The sequence below is a fragment of the Varanus komodoensis genome, unplaced genomic scaffold (genome assembly GCF_004798865.1).
Source record: "Varanus komodoensis strain SLA01 unplaced genomic scaffold, ASM479886v1 scaffold16, whole genome shotgun sequence".
NCBI classification, from domain to species: Eukaryota; Metazoa; Chordata; class Lepidosauria; order Squamata; family Varanidae; genus Varanus; species Varanus komodoensis.
Genome location: NW_025335468.1, coordinates 3364633 through 3377122, shown reverse-complemented (window position 1 = coordinate 3377122; position 12490 = coordinate 3364633). Strand labels below are relative to the sequence as shown.

The 12490-nt window shown below is 38.1% G+C and overlaps 2 protein-coding genes across 11 annotated transcripts in view; one reads left to right on the top strand and one right to left on the bottom strand.

The window, feature by feature from the left end:
- Positions 1-4097, top strand: part of PPP6R3 (protein phosphatase 6 regulatory subunit 3) — a 76730-nt gene extending 72633 nt beyond the window's left edge. For all 10 annotated transcript variants that reach the window (XM_044426011.1, XM_044426009.1, XM_044426008.1 and 7 more), the window contains one exon: positions 1046-4097. In XM_044426011.1, the coding sequence (XP_044281946.1) occupies positions 1046-1097 (52 nt within the window). In that variant the 3' untranslated portion in view covers positions 1098-4097. The remainder of the gene's footprint in view (positions 1-1045) is intronic.
- A 7239-nt stretch (positions 4098-11336) lies between these two features.
- The window catches only part of LOC123021357 (sodium/hydrogen exchanger 10-like), an 85765-nt gene continuing 84611 nt past the window's right edge, over positions 11337-12490 (bottom strand). Inside the window, 2 exon segments of the mRNA XM_044426069.1 lie at positions 11337-11492; positions 12044-12229. Coding sequence (XP_044282004.1) covers positions 11337-11492; positions 12044-12229 — 342 coding nt within the window.

Here is a 12490-nt window from a genome sequence, read left to right as displayed (position 1 = left end):
GGGCCAGTTGCAAGGCGGCGGCAGAGGGCGCAGCCTGGTAAGATCTCTGATTGAGTTCAAAACAATCGAGCGAGCAAGCTGCCGCCTCACCCCACACGTGGTGAGGCAGCAGCTTGCTCACATGGCGAAGCAGGCGCAGAGAGTCCAACACCTCTGAGGCAGGCTGGATCTGGCCCGCGGGCCGTAGTTTGAAGACCCATGATACAAACAATGCATTCTTTGTTCCCAGCAAGTTGAATGTTGGCTTCCCTGAAAAGAAAGTTTATTGAAACTACCCAATGTTTCCATTGATGCCCTCATGCTTACAACCTAAAAAAGGGCCACAAATGGAAAAGGGGATGAGTTGGAAAATTCAGGTGTTAATTCTTATGTACTTACTGTAGGGAGTTGTACTTACTATAGGAAGTTGTAATGTAGCTGCAATGGTTATACTACAGACAGAAGTTGTTGATTGTCCAGTTGGAATGAAAGCAGTTTGCAAAGAGGAGGAACCAAAACACAGAGCAAGATAGGCCAGCAACCCTTGAGTGGAAAATGAAGAGTCGGTGTGGCGTAGTGATTAAGAGCATGGGACTACGACTTGGGCAGTCTGGGTTCTAGATCCCACTCAGCCGTGGAGCCAACTGGGTGATTTTGGGACAGTCTCAACCCAACCTACCTCACAGGGCTATTGTTGTGGGGATACGATTGAGAACAGGATGAGGCCAATGATATAAGCTGCTTTGAGTTCTTTAAAAAAGAAAAGGCAGGTATAAATCAAATAAAATGTATGAGGAGTGTAGCCATACACTGTAGGCAGAACACTGAAGTGCTATATTGTGGTCTGCTAGGAAAGTCATCCAAAACAAATCAAAGATATGAATGAAAGGATGCACACACTTAAATTGTGCCAGCTCTCCTCCTTCAGATTTCCACACTCTTCTACAAAGCCAGTGGCTCCACCTGAAGTATAGCTTGAGGACATGAAGCAGTGTGTTTATTTGCTGGCTTTATTTATACTGTTTAATGTTAAGGTGATGCTTAGATCTTCTGCTTGACTCCATAGGACAGATCAGCAAGCTCTTCTATCAGAGGCATCTGTTAATGGCCCTGTATGATATGTGATTTCGACTGCCGTTGGCTGAAGCTTATGAACTGATATCCAAGGATTTGGGTCTCTTGAGGATTTCATCTAGAGCCTATTGGAGCCAGTCACTGCTGCACTAAATTCACAAGGGATCAGGACCAGCAACATTTATATTCTAGATTTTAAGACATTGTACAGAAATTCATAAGTGTAAAAATTGCACATTGAGAAATACCAAGAATTTTTTTGCGTATGTTTATATTGTATTGTTCTAAATGATGGGTGGCCTGTGAAATAAGATCTTGCTACCCACGTAACAATAGTAGTGATACTATAGTTAAAATGGCTGTAAGAATAGTTTTATAAAAAAGTGAATACACAATTCTAATGTATTTGAGGCATAACTATTTGACAATTAGTGACCAAAGTATTTAGCAGTTTTCATAATATTTTCACCCTAAAAAATCCTGAAGTCCATGTTTCTTTCAGTTCGGCAAAGAATTGTTCAGATGCAATGCCCTTTAAATGTTTTGATTGTTTTAGATTTAAACAATGATTCAAAAGGAATTTTTGGTGTTCAGCATTTTACAGCAGGCTTTCAATTGGTAATTGTTTCCCGTATTGTTTAAACCAGATCAAAATGTAAGTCTATTGGTAGAGATTTTAAGTATTTATTGCTACAACTTAGTTGACAAATTGATGTTATTGTAAAGCCATATGTTCTGTTAAGTCTTGTTTGCTTGAAACAATACCTTACAGGTGAAACACTATAATATTTTGAAGTGCACATGGCTTGTTGTGTATTTTTAAGTGATTCACCTACTTTTTAACCCATTCACCAAGATGTACTTTAATTCAGAGCATTATAAAATTAAACATTTTGGAACAATCTTCATATTTAAAACACTGTCATTCTTTTGACAAATCAACTAAATATAATGAAATGCCCATGCTGCTCATGTAATTACAGTTCATGTATTTTAAAGGTATAATATCTTTAAATATCAAAATTGGGCACTTGAGCATGTTAATTGTTATACTTTCACTGTTTTGATCTGTGTGAAATTTTTCATTTGTAAGTTTTAAACCGTTTTTTTCATACCTGGCTTGTGTATATATATATAGTGATTATGGAAACTAATTGTAATTTATAATTTTCTATGTCATAAAATTCCAACCGCCTTCTCAAACAGAAGCAATATAATGTATATTGCACATTATCTGGTGGAAGGGTTAAAGTACTTCACCTCTTGCACTTTTAGATGCAAATCCATTTTTATTTCTTTAATAGAAAGTTATTCATTTATTTTTACATCATTTGTTTTCCTGACCAGTATTTAAAAGCCAAAAGGATACTCTAAACAATGGCCAATGACTTATTTTAGAAAGTGTCCCAAGCTATGTGCCTAATACTACATTGCATACAGAAATAAAGACAAATGTATACTGGTACTTTTCTTCTATCCTCATTTCTTAAGATTTCAAAGAAAACAGCATTCATGTAGCATGTCTGCCTTTATTTCAAATAAATGGGCCAGTTATACTGGAGGACTCTAGAGGATGTGAAAAAAGATTGCACATGCTATTTCCCCACCAGCCTCAACTACTGCAGTTTAGGTGCCTGCAGCCGCCTATCACTTATAGCTACCACTGCTGGGGAAATCGCAACATCCCATTTCTCATGTTACAGTAGAAGCAGATGGCAGCTAAAGTAAATGGCTTTCAATTAATAGATGATCTTTGTATATCCTTAAGTACTGTCTCAAAAGAATGCATTAAGGGGATAACCCACATTACACACACTTGCTTAAAACAATGCACTAGGAGCATCAGGTTTCTTCATCAAAGGAATTGTATGTTACATAGTTTATTGCTGCTGTTAAATTCTTACTCATGCTAGAAAGATGTGAAAACATTAAGCAGTTTTGAACTTGCACTTCCCTCACCGCTACAATGAACTCAGCAGGGAGAATTGGGAACAGTGGATTAGAAAGTGGTATGCACCAGATTCTATCTTTTAAAATTGCAGGTTCTTCCCTGATTTTCTAATATTATGTGAAAAATTCCTTTGAATGTAACAGGGACTTTTTACTTGTTTTATGTGCAGCAACATATCAACTTTTCACAAACATGCATATGTAAATAAAGAGCAATATTTACACTATTTATGGACTAATATACATAAATCATTTTCAGATCTGAAACGGCTGCTATCTCACATCTGTGTGCAAATGCAGGTGACTGAATATTTGACCGTGGTACAAACTAACTTAGAACACAAATGGTTAAAATTATTAAATACAGGATAAGTGAAAATTCTTTAATAAAAATGTTGGTTGTGCACATGCACAAACATTTGATCTGTGTAGGTTAGCTGCATAGTCTGACTTTTCATAATTGAGCAGCTTTTTACAAACACGGAATTTACATGCGATGTAGGAAAAATACTGGGACTGCATTTGTACCAGGAACCTGGAGAAACTTCTTTTCTCAAACAGTGAAAGCTTTTCATGTAACAACTGAGGCAGGCTGCCTACCTTTTTAAAAAGCCTCAAGCATCTTGAATGTCTTGATGATCCGTTATAGTTGAAGTTTTATTGAGTTGCAGACCAATGGCTTGCATTGTTTAGCGCAATCAATTAGTAAGAAATACGTAAATTTCAAAATGGGAAACAGTATGCATTGTTCTTCTGTCATAGTGATATGAACATTCTGAATTTTTCTTAGAAAATTTATTTTACAGATTATAACAGCTGAAATAACATATTCAAAAACTCATTGTTAACAACAATTTAAACTGTCTATTTTGTGTTTATATACTAAACTTTGGTTTTATTAGTAGTCTTGTCCCCCCAAATTTGTAAAACTTGTAAAATATTAAATAGTTGCAAAAATACAAATGAAGTAATGCAATTGTTCCATCAGGAAGCTGATTTTTTTTATGCCTTCTTTCTCTACAGAATCTCATATCTTTGTTCTGTGCTACTGGAACATGATGTGCATTTCTCATTAAACTCTTCTCAAGCTGGCATTTTGGGAGCTCACATATGTATATTCCTGTGCAGAAGTAAAATCATGTTTGTATATTTTGGATGCACTATCTACATAAAAATCCAATTTAATAAATCTGGTACAAATTACTAGACAATATTGATATATTTTCAGACTAGCTGCTTCTGTAGTGAAACCTGTTATTGGGTTTGTCACTTTTGCCCCCATATATGAGATTGGAAAGAGATCAATGATCTAGTAAGAATGTAAGCATTAAGCCAATTTTAACCCATTTGGTGGTCTCACTGAGAATCTCTTAAAGACTGAAAAGAATGGTACACAAGAGCAGAGCTCCACAGTATTTTTAAGTGAACCAGCACAATTAGAATTTTGAGCAAGAAGTGTGGGGCCATGGGAGGCTTGCCTGTTTAAAATGGGTGGCACACCCAGCCACAAAATACTCAGGAGGCCAACTGCTGAGACCCCAGATTACAGTGCATTTACCCTCTTAAGGGCAGCTACTGGGCAGCAGCAGTAGTTGAAGGTAACACTGCTGGATGATCTTTCATAGACAACAGCAGTGAAGCTCCAGGTAATCTGGTTAGTGCTGTGTAGTGGAAGGCAATGGTAAACCATTTTTGAAGATTTCTTACCTTGAAAACCAAATCAAAATGAAGTAATCAAAACGAAGCAAAAGATAGTACCAGAAGAGGCGACTTGCATGTTAGAAGGTACTTGCAAAGGACAAGAATGATAGCACTGTCATGACGTAACTAGATGATTGCTGAAAGGAAGACCAGTGGCTAATATGCACAGTGGCAAGAGCAAAGTGCAATGCTGCACAACATACAGAATGTGGAATGTTAAAGTACAAATCAAGGCAAGCTGAAACTGTAAAGTAAGAACTGGAATGGCTGAACTACAGTGCATGGTAGTAATTGAGCTAAAGTCAATTGGAATGGGTCATTTTCAAAGAGAGTGTTTTACTCTGAAAATGACAAAGTCGTAAGAATCAGAGTGGCTGTAATGAGGCAATGTAGCATAAGCAGTAAGAAGCTATAAACAAAATTTATCAGAATGCTGGGAAAACCAGAAGTCCGTGCTACAAGAACAGATGCTCAAGAAAAAAAAATGGAAAACGTGAATGCCGAAGAGGAAAATTGTTAACACCAAAACAAGACATGCTGATAATCACAGGTTACTGAAACTCAAAAGAAACAAAAGCAGAATCCAGTGTTGTGAAATAATTTGGTTAAGAGGTCAGAAATATAACACAGAGCAACTATAAGAATGACTCGAATTCTGTAAAGCTCAGGTGACCAATCATGCAACTATACACATGGACATCACCAGATGGCCAGTACAGAACTCAAATAGGCTGTGTAATTGGAAATAGGTGATTAAGAAACCTTAGGAGCAGATTGTTAGGCCATGAACTCTTAATATCAAAAAACAAAGTTAGGCTGGAAAAGATCACTAACAAATGCATTGTGCCAAAACGCAATTTAAATAACATTCTTGAGGAATTTAAAGTCCATTATGAACTGTGGACTGAAACCAGAGATATTTTTAAGGAAGAATGCAAAGACAATTTTCCTGTAGTGAGAAGATGGAAAAAGACTAGATGGATGACGGAAGAATTGCAATTTTCAGCAACTATCATGTTGCTGAAAAGACAAAAAGAATAATTACAATGACAAGTGCAAAGGATCAGACAGGAACAACAAAAGAGGAAAAACACAAGACCTCTTTCCAGACAATTCAAGAAATCAAAGGGAAATTCAAACCTAGACTAGGAATGCTGAAAGACCAACAGGGGAACAGAGTATCTGACAAGGATAAAACAAGGAGAAGATGGAGACAATGTACAGAAGAGACAAAAGGATGACAGACTCCTTCCAAGAGGTATCCTATGAGGAAGAAGAAAAGTAAAGTAAAACTGCTCTGAAAAGGAAGAATAAAGCATCTGGAATAGATTAGGAATGAACAAAGTATCCAGAGTAGATAGGATACCAATAGGAATATTCAAGGCTGCAGAGACTGAATCAGTCCAAATCCTAACAAGAATATGCTGACAAGTCTGGAAAACAAAAGACTGGCCCACAAATTGGAAATGTTCAGTATACATTCCAGTGAGTCCCAGGAAATGAGATTGTAAAGACTGCAGTAACTACTGCACCACTGCACTAATTTCCCATGCAAGCAAAGTGATACTCAAGGTGTTGCAACAAATAATTTTACCCTATAAGAAGAAATGCCTGTAGTTCAAACTGGGTTCTGAAAAGAGTGCAACAGAGCACCAGGACGCACCAGTCAAGTCATCCTCATGCTCTGCCTGTAGATTTCCAAGCAGCCAGATGTGAGTATAAAGGCAAAATGAAGGCCTGCCTGAAATGCCTCAAGTTAATAAGGGCAGACTAAGCCAGCTAGGGGAGAGGGAAATTTCACCAGCAATAGCTGGGGCTAAGGAAGAGCAGGCTATTAAGTACTGGGATGTAGCAGGAAGAAGTGGGCAGAGAGAAGGGGCTGGAAGGAAGAGAGGGAACTGCTGTGTACCATGACGGAAGAAGGCAGTCCCCTGGCTACCTTTGGCAAGGAGTCTGGAAGGACCCAGCAGAAAGAGGCAGACGGACTGTGGGTATGTCCAAATCTGGACTTGACACCTTGTGTGGAAGGAGGAAGTGTAGAGTGACTGGGGAAGCCTCTCCCACAAGAACAAATAAGTCTTGCTCCAAGGAGAGGTGCCACCAAAGGGGCAAGGACCTCAAACAAAGGGTGTTGGTCATTCTGTGGATGCAAATCCAGGAAGGGGAAAGGGAGGCATATGTCTACTCTGAACAGGAACCTATAGGCTGGAAGGGCCTTAGTGAGTAAACAAGTGACAAATATTTATAAATAAAGGCTGGCTGAGTTTAACTTTCAGAGTCTTCTGAATGTGGAGACTATGGGAGAGGGTGGGTTCAATGTACCCCTCCGAGGGCAGGTTCACAAAGTGGCACTTGAGATCATGTTGCAAATCTATCTTAGCAACTGGAGCACATCAAAGAATCAGTCTATGCTTTATAGTCCACTGCAAAGCCTTTGATTGTATGAATCATGAGAAGCTATGGATAGTCCTGAAAGAAATGGGTGCATGAGGAAAGGTTGCATTAGCATCAGAGAAAGGAGGAGTGAAAATCAGCACATCAATAATTTCAGATATGCAGATGATAACAGTACTGGCAGAAAGCAGCAGTGAACTGAAATGTGTCCTCATAAAAGTGAAAGAAGAAAGTGCAGCAAAAGCAGGATTGCAGCTGAACATTAAGCAAACAAACTAATGACTAACTTTAAGTCATTAAGGTCAACAATGAAGAAACCGAAAGATTTAGCATACCTTCTCACCATCATTTCAAAGGGAGTATGCAAGCAAGAAATTTGAAGAGAGTGACTGGGAAAAGCAGCAACGAAGGGACTAGGAAAGATCATCAGGTGTAAGGATGTTTCACTGGAGGCCACAGCCAAGAGCATCCACATTCTTGTATTCCTGATCACTATGTATATGTGTGAAAGCTAGACAGTGAAGAAAGCTGCCAGGAGAAAAATTGCGAGAGCTTTGAGAATACCCTGAACCAAAAGAACAACAAATAAGTCCCAGATCAAATCAAATTTGATTTTGGTTCCCTGGAAGCAAAAATAATAAAACTGAACCTATCATACTCTGGCTGCATCATGAGAAGGCAAGGCTCACTACTGAAGACAATCATGTGAGGGAAAATTGAAGGCAGAAGAAGAAGACCAGATATGAGATGGATTGATTCCATAAAGGAAGCCATGGCTTCGAGTTTACAAGAACTGAGCAGGGCTGTCAAGCACAAGACATTTTGGAGGGGCTGCCTTCTAAGAGCTGCCATTAAGTAAGAGACAACTTTACAGAATGTAACAACTAGTACAAGAACAGAAGATTCATGCTGGATCATGCTGAAGTCTAACTTCTCCAGCATACTGTTCACACAATGACCAAACAGCTGCCCATGGGAAACCTGCAAGCTACCTACGTTTCCCACTGAGTGTACACAGAAATACCGCCTCTGATACTGGTAGTGGCATGTAGCCATCCAAATTGGTGGTCATCGCTACATTCATTCCATAGTTACCTGTTATTTGTCCTGAATTTCCATTGATCAGCTTTACCAAATGACCCCAGCTTTCAGTATTATGAGACAAGGAGACTTCTCCTTTTCTACTTTGTCCTTACCATGCATAATTCTGCATGTCTCTATTGTGTCTCTCCCTACTTTGTTTAAAGCTAAATAATCTCAGCTGTTATGAACTTTCCCACTTCAGCCCCTTGATAATTTTAATTGGTCTTTTCTGCACATCTTCCAACTCCTCCTTTTAGTTGTGCCAATGGAAGAAACAAAAAATTTGACAAGAGACTGAATGCAAATAACCAAGGAGAGAAAGGTGTCCAATAAAGTCAAGGCTTTGTCCCTGTTCTGGCAGGCTGAGTGGTGACATGATCAACGGATACGTATGAGGAGTGCTTTGTCTCAGATCAATTATCTTCAGTACCAATGATGCCACATCTAAGGCAGTTGAGACAGGCAGTTAGTTGGAGATGCAGGAAGAAGAGAGAAAGCTCTGGTGAAGCAGGGAGGAACTGGGTTTCATCAGCATGTTAAGTGTATAGAGAAAGATTAGCAGATGGCAAAAATGGTCCCCTCTTGAGACAATTAACAGAGAGAAGGAATGCAGAGGAGGAGCGTCACCCTGTAGAAACCCTGAAAGAATAATTAAAAAGAGAATCATCCGCAGTGTACTAGAGGCCAATGGCATAAAGGAAGTGAATCAAGGACAGAGTAATCAAATCAAGCAAGACAGAATGATCAATTATATCAAAGGCAACAGAGTTGATTTAGCCGAGTTTATTTAGATTTGGCAGTCAGAAGGTAATTGCTAATTTTTGATGGCAGTTTCAGTGAAGCCAGATTGAAGGGGTCAAGTCCAGAATTGGAAAGTCAAGACAAAAAAATTAAGCATCATGCTTGAAGAGTTTGGAACATAGAAGTACTGTCTCTACACATTATTGATCCTGAAAAAGGCTAAAACTTCCTGCCACAGGACAGTGGTGAGTGTGAAATACTGAGTTGAGAAACTTTGCCAAATTGTTCATAATAGTGCTTCAGTTACACATCTGCACAAAAGGTGCTTGTGGGAGTTCAGAATGTAAAGCTGTATTTTCCTTTCCAGCTGTGCAATACAGTCTTGTGTACGCAGAGAAACCAATACGATCAAGCTTTCCGTTTTCAAAATATGTAATTCATTGGCCACAATGCAGCAAAGAGGGAAAGACACTTAAGTCCACAGGGATTCAATGGGCATACTTACCTTCATGTGGGAATCTGCCTAGTGCTGTATTTCCACAAGACTTCTGCTTCTCTGCTCTTTCCATCACGTTCTAACTCACTGAAATCACTAGCAGTTCATAGGGCAGCCCTGCCCTGCCCTCCCCCACAAAACAAAGGTGATCTTGTGGTCAAACAAGAATTTCCTATATGGTACAATAAAACTAATTGTTTGAATTTGAATATACCTTCCCATAGTTTTGAATACAATTTTCCAAAATATCTTACTAAATTCTTAACACTGCATGAAACTGACCTGAAATTGGCTTAAATTTAGTATACTTACTAAATCAGAGTTTATCGTACTGCGACTGTCCAATGCAAAAATGTGTCCCATGGTGGCTGTTTTGAAAACAGTTACAAAAACAAGTTATTTTATTTCTTAAGATTTTACTAAATTATTGCACAATATTAAAATACAGAATTTCTTCACGCTCATCCTGTTCTACTGATTCTGAAAAATTACTTTGTGTTTATAACCTACAGAAATGGCATGTTATTTAAAATAAGAGTCAAGTTTTCTTTACTTTATAAAACTCTGTACTGACAGTGGCTCAAAAGTTTACAAAAGCCCAGACTGTTTCTAGCTGAAGAGTACTGCTGTGTTTGAACAATGTTTAACTTCAGTCACTAGCCCAAAATAGTACTTTTAATTGCATTTTAGCAGAAGTAAAAGGCTACTTTTGCAATTATGTTGAAGCAGTTCAATGTAACTTTTACAGCTTTTTTATAACTTCAACCCAGTGGGTTGTGGAGATAAGTAAATTAAAACATTTAAAATGACTGAATAGGGAAGACAAAAGAATTTACTGACATTTAGGGCATGATCCTATGTATGCTAAATGAGAAAAAAGTTCTATAGTTCCCAGCATGACCCAGCCACCCATGCTGGTTGGTCCATGCTGCAGCTTGTAGGACTTTTCTCTTCCTAAAGATGCGTAGGATTCCACTCATACTTTCTTGAAAGAACATATGCAACTTGTATCTTCCTGTAGCCAAAACTCTCTGAGTAGGGTACAACATCTGAAAGAGAATCTTCAGACCAGAGAAGCTAACAGAGCAACACAACTTTTCTCCAAGACAGAGGACAAGGGCTTTATTTAATGCTGTATCAGTCACTGGCAAAGGGGTAACAATAATGTGGTTTTCAGCTCTCCTATCTTCTGCAATGGCCAACAACCATCAGTTGTTTCTTTAGGCATCCCTACAGTTGTGGTGTTTATAACAAACAACCTGTTGGAAACTGTACAATTAACACATAAGTTGTAGAATCTAGGTTTATATGCAATACAGGCTAGGTAGAAGCTATTTTATTTTCTACTGTGCTTTGATCTGTATTATCCCTTTCTCCCTTTATGTTAAAATATTTATCAATGGACTTGGAGATTGTTTGCCTATCTAAACACCCTCAGCATTATCTTCCAAGTGCCTAATTACATAACTGATGCTACATACAGTAAACTAAGGGAAATAAGGAGACTGGGCTGAAGCTTGTATAGCAGCATCTGGGAATTTGGCCAGATGTTTCTCCTTTAAGCATAGTTTGTGAATTCCCAATGACTCTCTGAAAGAGGGAAGTTGCTGAGGGTAAAAAGGGAAGAATGGAAAACGTAGCATGGCAAGCAGCACACCTTGGAAGGTGATGTCCACACCAAGTTCATAAGGAACTACATTCAAAACCATAAAATAACAATCATTAAATTTGCAAAGTGACATTTCTCCTTTCACTTAAAAACCTTAACTGTGACCACTACAAACAAGAAGAGAGAATGCAAGAGCATGAACAGGGGCAGGAAAGTTTGCTCTACAACGTTTCCTATGATAATAGATAGTGCTGGAATTCTGCTATTGTTTTCAAACAGAGGAAATGAAGCCAGAAGTACACATTTCTGTTAGTTTGCTAGTTTAAGGTTTTCAAGAACTTTCTCACCATGTCTCCGAGTTGAATGATAATGGCAAATGCTACTACATGTTTCAGTGCTCTTTCGTGCTCCATGCTCTGTTGTTCGTATAACGAGTAGTTTTGTTGCAGATGCAGTGCCTTGTACCTACAATTTTCCCATAAGTAACAGTTACTGTTGAAATTATATAAATTCATTCTTCTAGCACTAAGGTAAAGGGCTTTACATAGAATACAAACCGGTCTGATCCTGGGAGCAATACAATCCCCTTATTTGTTAATGACAGGACACCTCTCCCAGCCAGCAGCCTGTTTTCATACAACTTCTAGAAAATACTAAACTGCAGTTCAGCCACATCTGTCAATAAGCATATTCTTCCAAATATGTCAATAGGCGCCTTTTTGTGGTTTGGTGTAGTGTGAAATTGTAAATAAAAGGCATATTTCATGAATATAATCAACCTTAATCAAGGATATAATCAATAAATGATAAAATAAATAAATAACACAATCTGAGCTAAACCAAGTGCACCTCCAATCTAATACTAAAGATAGAAATGCTTCTCCATCCATGAAAAAAATTGAGAACAACAATGGCTATGCCTTTTTCCTTCTTTGTTATGGGTTTTTTCCCTTTTTCTGGAATGTGTGCCTTCCCATTTCCAGTAATGAAGAGCTAGTTTTAAAATATTTCCTTACCTGATGGCAGGTTTTTGGCAAAATGCATGGTGCACAATATCGCTGTCCCAGTTGACAATCTTGTACAGCTCCATGTACAAGAATGACATCATCCATAGCCCCATCATAAATGTCACATTTGGTGTGGTTTGGTACATCCAACACATACATGTTAGAAAATTGCACGCACACCTTGTAGGACCAATCCTACAAGACAAAGCCATATATGTATTCTGCAATATTTTATAAAAGTTGCAACATAACACTGTTGAAAGTATTCTGTGAATTCAAAATTATTTTTCCAATACTGTTATACATTTATTAATGAAGTATCAAATCAATAAGCTTGTATACAATCATAATTCATTCAGGTAAATATTTAAGACAACACACACACACAAAGACTTCATTGTATCACATCAGCTATATCAGCAATTCATTGATTAAATGTGTTACCTGTACTTTAAA